The 6,000-nt window shown below is 36.4% G+C and overlaps 1 protein-coding gene across 1 annotated transcript; it reads left to right on the top strand.

Annotated features, from left to right (window-relative positions):
* Positions 1 to 535: 535 nt before the first annotated feature.
* Positions 536 to 1,479, top strand: LOC126713156 (uncharacterized). The gene has a single exon (XM_050412833.1). It carries the CDS (start codon positions 637 to 639, stop codon positions 1,129 to 1,131), a length of 495 nt encoding a protein of 164 aa, XP_050268790.1. The 5' UTR covers positions 536 to 636; the 3' UTR covers positions 1,132 to 1,479.
* The last annotated feature ends 4,521 nt before the right edge of the window (positions 1,480 to 6,000 follow it).

Genomic DNA, 6,000 nt, shown 5'->3' with positions numbered 1-6,000 from the left:
GTATTTTTTAAAAGAAATATAGAAAATATGTTCGTTTTTCCTTTTTTTTTTTTTTTTTTCTTCTCTTACCCCTTGTTCAACTTCTTCTTCTTTCTCTCTCCATGGCAGCCATAAAACACATTAAAATTCAAATAGTAGTATTCAAGCAAGACATTAATTAAAATGGTAAACACCACAAATTTGACTAAAACAGAGTAGAATTGACTTAGCAATTAATACCATAATCTTTCTTTTATCAAAACGAAAACAAAAACAAAAACAAACAAACAAAAAAGCAAAATTTTACTATTTCCTTTCTTTTATCTCAAGTAGATTCTTTCCCTCCAAAACTGGCAAATCAAACAAAAGAGCTTAACACTCACAAAAGCATAAGGTGTAGCAAATAAGTAAACCCACTGTCAAGTAATCCTCCTCTTTTTTGAACCGAATAAATCAAAATCCTTGCATTGCCATGTAAGAAACTCACTTTCCCTTTATTCCAACAAACAGAACATCATGCTTCATGCACCTCCTCTTATATATACATGCCCATTTTATTAATACTAACTCATATGTAACCCCAAGTTCCAACTCCAATTTTCTGCACTGCACAAACGTATAATATATATATATACACCTTCTCTGATCTTTGAAACAATGCTTTCTGAATCAATGAATCCAACCAACTCCTCATCAGGTGGAGGAGACAATCATAAATCATTTGACCGTGATGTGAGACAGATGGTCTCAGCCATAACTCAACGCCTTGGTGATCTCAAGAAATCAGGTTCAAGTACCCAGCAAGTGGAGGATGATGATGAAAATGGTTTAAGAGTCATCACGCTTGCTGGAACCAACTATGGAGCCAATCTACGAAGTGAGTTGGACGAGAAACCTCAAGAGGATTCACTGGTTGAGTATGACACACTAACCACCTACGTCAACAGCAATTTCCAAGCCATCAACAACTCAATCATGATGGGTGGCAGCTACACCACCAACGATCCAGGTGTTCACCTGGACATCAAAGACATCCAAGAGAACCATGGCCATAAGCCAGGCCACAAACATGGAAAGAAGGGAAAGAAAAAAGAGAAGGACTCCCAGAAAAGCGACCACACCGAGCATTCTGATGGAGATCATGATTCATGAATCACAAATTTGCAGGGACAAAGAGGTCGTAAAGGCTAAACAAGTTTTATCAATATTGCCATAATTACGTACTAATAATTAATAAGTCTTCGTGAGCGTGCTGCTTAATTTATTATATAAGAGTATTTAAGTTTGAGAAGAGATGAAAGGGTTAAATTTTATGTAGGTATTAAGTTTTGATGCATCATATTTCAGTTTGATTCCAAAGTTATGTATCACAATATGGTATTTATTTGTTGATACTGCGTGTGCTGTTTGGATTGTTAAACATATCTCCTACCTTCGAAAAGAAAAAGGAAAAAATATTGTTAGTTATATGAATAACAACATCAAATATTTTTATTAGAAGTTTACTCTTATCTTCTTCTTCTCTTTTTTTTTTTTTTTTTTTTTTTTTTTTTTTTTTTTTTTTTTTTTTTCTAGAAAAGAAAATTTACTCTGTATTCTGTAAGCCAAATTCATGCAGTTGTGTTATTAGCAAGAGTAATGCTTCAAATATTATAAATTTTATTACATAAATATATTTCATCAATTACAAAAAAAATAATTTCTTTATTTATTAATTATTGGAATATGAAAGTACACGCAAGTGTTAAGTGATGAACTGATGATAGTAAAATACATAAGAACACTCAAATTGACTCAATAAGAAACTCAATTTCTTGACTTGACACAAATGGGAGTAGATACTTCTAGCACATTCAAAATTATTAGATACATATGTATCACTCACTTTGGCTACATTTGTTTGGACGGATAGTTTTTGGTTGCATTCTTGAAAATGCTATGGAAAATATATTTTCTATTAATCTCCTCCATTTTCTCATTTCCCAAACACATATAATTTTTTTTTTTAAATGAGAATTTTAGATTAAAAAAAATCTTGATTGACAACTAGTGACTAACGACACCATTGGGGGTGATGGTCATGGTTGAGCTACTAACAGTAAGAGATGGGAGTGGAGATTAGACTAATGAGTTTTGGGTGAGGTGTCAAATGTTTTACAGAAAATGAAAGGGCAAAACATTTTTTGCCCAAAGTGCCTAAATTTTACGGTCAATTGGAAATTACTTTCAAGTTAACCATCAATCAATCAACCCCTCTTCCAATATATGTGTGTTAAAATACTTGGTATTCTCAATCAACCCCAAACACATGCAAATGCGAAAAACATTTCTAAAAATCAATTTTTGTCTGAAGTAACACAATCTTAACCTCATTAATTATATATATGTACAGTATTATACTATATACATTTTGAAAAAGGTATATTTAATGTACTTATCTAAGATCGTGTTTATTCTCCGAAAATTATCAGGTTAGATTATATAAACACTTTCTAGGAAAATTAGTCCAGCATTTTATTAGTAAAATTCAAATTTTGATTTTTTTTTTTTTTCGAGATGTGAGATGTGAGAGCACTAGGTCACTATACTATGGGGATACTTAATAATTTTTTGAATCTAACATCTCACTTTTCTTCCCATTTGATTTCCGTAATTTTCTCAGCAACTAAAGCACTTTGCAGAATCAATTCTAGCAACTACAACCTAACTTTATGCCTCTAGCCAATGATTAAGAATTAAGATCTAAACTTCTTCAACCTCTCAAATCTTTTTCTTTTCCTGCACTTTATCAACAAACAAAACGGAAAAGAAGCTTGAGTTAGCATCTTAGCAATGAAGGCTTTTGACTATTCGAGCTTACGATTTTGTTCTCTATGATTGTGAGGAACAATATAATGTACTCAACGTTGTTTGTTTGGGCTTTCTTTTTGTTTTGATTTCCCCAACTCACATAATGGGGTTAATGACGCAACATAATTTTGTTGATTCGACTTTGTTTTGACGCAACAAATAAATGTTGTTAAAATGGTTATGGGCAAAGGCAAAACCAAGTATCCGTTTAAGAATAATTTATTTAATTTTTTACTAAAAATATGTTCAAATATACTTGTATTTTAAAATATGAGATAAAAATAATTAAAAATTAAAAATTGTATATAAAAACTATAAAACAAAAAGTTAATGCCAAACCCCCTAAGTGCAACATAGTTGGGGCCATGGCCCCCAAAACCAAAAATATTGGCCCCCCCCCCCCATCTGTGACTTGTCCATGTCCTCCTCCTAATTAGACTCAATTTTTTAAAACTTTCTCCATCCCCCTCCCAAGTCCCAAGAAGTTAGTCAGCGATTACTTTTACTTTTTTTGCAATAGATTCCTTTAGAGCATCACCATCAACTGTTCTATAAAAAATACTATTTTGACACACCAAAAACCTACTTTATTATTTTACCATATCATTTTACAATATCTCATTCATCACATGTTCTATTCTTTCATTCTAAACATTAAAATAATATATTTACTTAAAACCCAGCAATATACCAACACACAGCCCAGCGGCAGTCACCACCATTCAAGAACCAACAACCACCGCCATAAACTACAACCACAATCACCGGATCCTCCAACAAATTCCAAATCCAAAAACCACAACAAAAGAGAGAAAAAAAAAAATCTTCAACAAAACGCCATCACCATACCCAAGCACAACCCATAATTACAATCACATGGAATCCACAAGAGAGAGAGAGAGAGAGAGAGAGAGAGAGAGAGAGAGAGAGAGAGAGAGAGAGAGAGAGAGAGATCATAATAAGAGATCTCCACAGTGACGGCCTCATCGAGGCTAAACTCCACGGCAACAACTGATCTCAATGGCAACGGCCTAGGCAAAGAAAAAAAAAAGATAGAGAGGGAGAGTGATAGGGAAAAAAAAAAAAAAAAAGAGATAGAGAAGGCGAAGGCGCAGAGAGAAAGTGACAGAAAAGAAAAAAGGGGAAAAAAATAAAGAAAAAGGGAGAGATGGAGGTTTTGGAGAAAGAAAGAAGAGGAAGAAAAAGGAAAAGAAGTGAACTGAGAAGATGAAGTGAGGTGGAGAAAGATAGAAGAAAAGAAAGAGAGAGAAGAAAGAGTCATAAATGAAGAGAGAGAAATGGAATAAAAAAATTATTTTATTTTTTAGCATAGTTGTTGTGGTGGGCCTTTTTGTAATGTTGGGCTGGGCTACTTCCTACTGTACTGGACCCAAGTGTTCTAGATAAGAGAGTTGGGATCAGTCCAATTGTAACCCACCTTGGTCCAGCTTGTGCACAAACTACGCCCCGTTTGCCAAACTTTAGTCACATGCCCATGACAGGTGAAGCTGCTATGGGAAAGTTATGGCAAGCAAATGTAATAAAGATAACAAAAGAAATACGTTCGCTTCTCAGACAGAATAAATAAAGGGGAGCGGCAAGAAGCGCCCCGTACATAAAATAGCAGAAATAAATAGGGAAGAAATAGTAATGAGTTTGTTGAATCAAAGAGGGAAATATCAGTCTGCCGTGCCAAGTTTATGTTACAGAACTGAAACTAAGAAGAGAACCATTTCCTCAATGCGAATAATCTCCCCAAAAAAAGAAATTAATCGCTTTGAGGGAACGGCCCTGAATAGTCTGTGCCCAAAAGAATCCTTTGCCTTTGATAGAGAGCAGGGCTTTAGAGGGAGAGAGGAGATCAACCTATTGGTGCATGTTTGCCATTCTATGCTCTCTGTTTTCTTTCGTTATTTCTAATTCTTTTCTCTTCTTTTCTCAATGCTTGCTTCTGTGTTGTGATTCTTTCCTAGAGGTTACTATTACCGTGATCATGATCCTCCTACTATGCACGACAAGGGTCCTTTATATAATGTCTGCTGTGACTGGCTTTTACCATTTTAGCCCTCAACTACCTTTGTTTGGTCTGGTTGCCTTACCGATCACCACTGGTTTGTCAGCCGCTCAGCCACCACCACTTACCTGTGTTGGCTGTGCCACTCCCCATCACCAGACAAAAAAGACTATTTTATTTGTTTGTTTGCCGTGACACTCTTACCTGCTACGGTATGGGTGCTTTCTCTTCTTATCCCTCATGGCACGCATCTAATGGTTTCAACTCATCATTACTTCTTTTGGGCGGTATGTCATTCCAGCAGGACATTTCCCCCAAAAGAGCCTGAGCAAGAACCCCAAAATAGGTTTTCCTCTCTCCCCACCGCCAAACCATACCCTCTTATCTCTTACCCATGACCCACCACTTCCTGTATTGGCTGGGTATAAACTGGTGATGTCTGGGCCTTGTGCGTGCTTTACTTCTATGTATGTCCAAAACTTGCCCGCTGCATTTGCCGTGGTTTAGAGGCTCATCTGCACATTCTACTGTCTATCCTTGACTTCTTATGGCATGAGCTATTTTCTGATTTCTCATTTTTTATGGCCTGCTCCCTTTAGGGGTTGGGTATTGCTTGATCGTGGGCTCTTCTTCCTTCAACCTACTCTCTTACTCCTTCCACAGTCTTGCCACCATTTCCTGCCATACCACTCTGCCATTCCTACTGTGATGTTATTTGTCCCCAGCCTGCTAGGCCTCTTTGGGCCTGCTGCTTATTCTTCTCTCAATGACTCAATATAGTCATTTGGGCTTTGTATTACATTGCTTGTGGGCTCTTTTGTCCCATTTATTTCCTTTTGGGCATCATTGGCCCACTAGCATTCCTTGGGCTTCCTTGGTCCTTTTTCTATCTTTGCGTTCTCATGGGTTTTTACTAATTCCTTCGGGTTTCCTTAGCCCAATTACCTTATCCTTCATCATTGGGGCTCATGGGCTTGCCATCAACCCCTTACTTTCTTTGCTAGCATTACTTCAGGCCTGTTGTAGCCCATTCTCACTTTTCTACATCACATACTGCTCATGGGTTTGCTACTTCTCTCTCTCTGAACTCCTTAAGGCCCGTTTGCTTCCTTAAGGCCCATTTGTTTATTTTATGAGCCTATGATCCATTATTCTTG

This window comes from Quercus robur, chromosome 2, assembly GCF_932294415.1.
Source record: "Quercus robur chromosome 2, dhQueRobu3.1, whole genome shotgun sequence".
Lineage (NCBI taxonomy): Eukaryota > Viridiplantae > Streptophyta > Magnoliopsida > Fagales > Fagaceae > Quercus > Quercus robur.
This window is presented reverse-complemented; position numbering and strand designations above follow the sequence as displayed.

Excerpts from the sequence above, each read along its gene's own strand:
- LOC126713156 (XM_050412833.1), top strand. The coding sequence starts at position 637 with ATGCTTTCTGAATCAATGAATCCAACCAACTCCTCATCAGGTGGAGGA.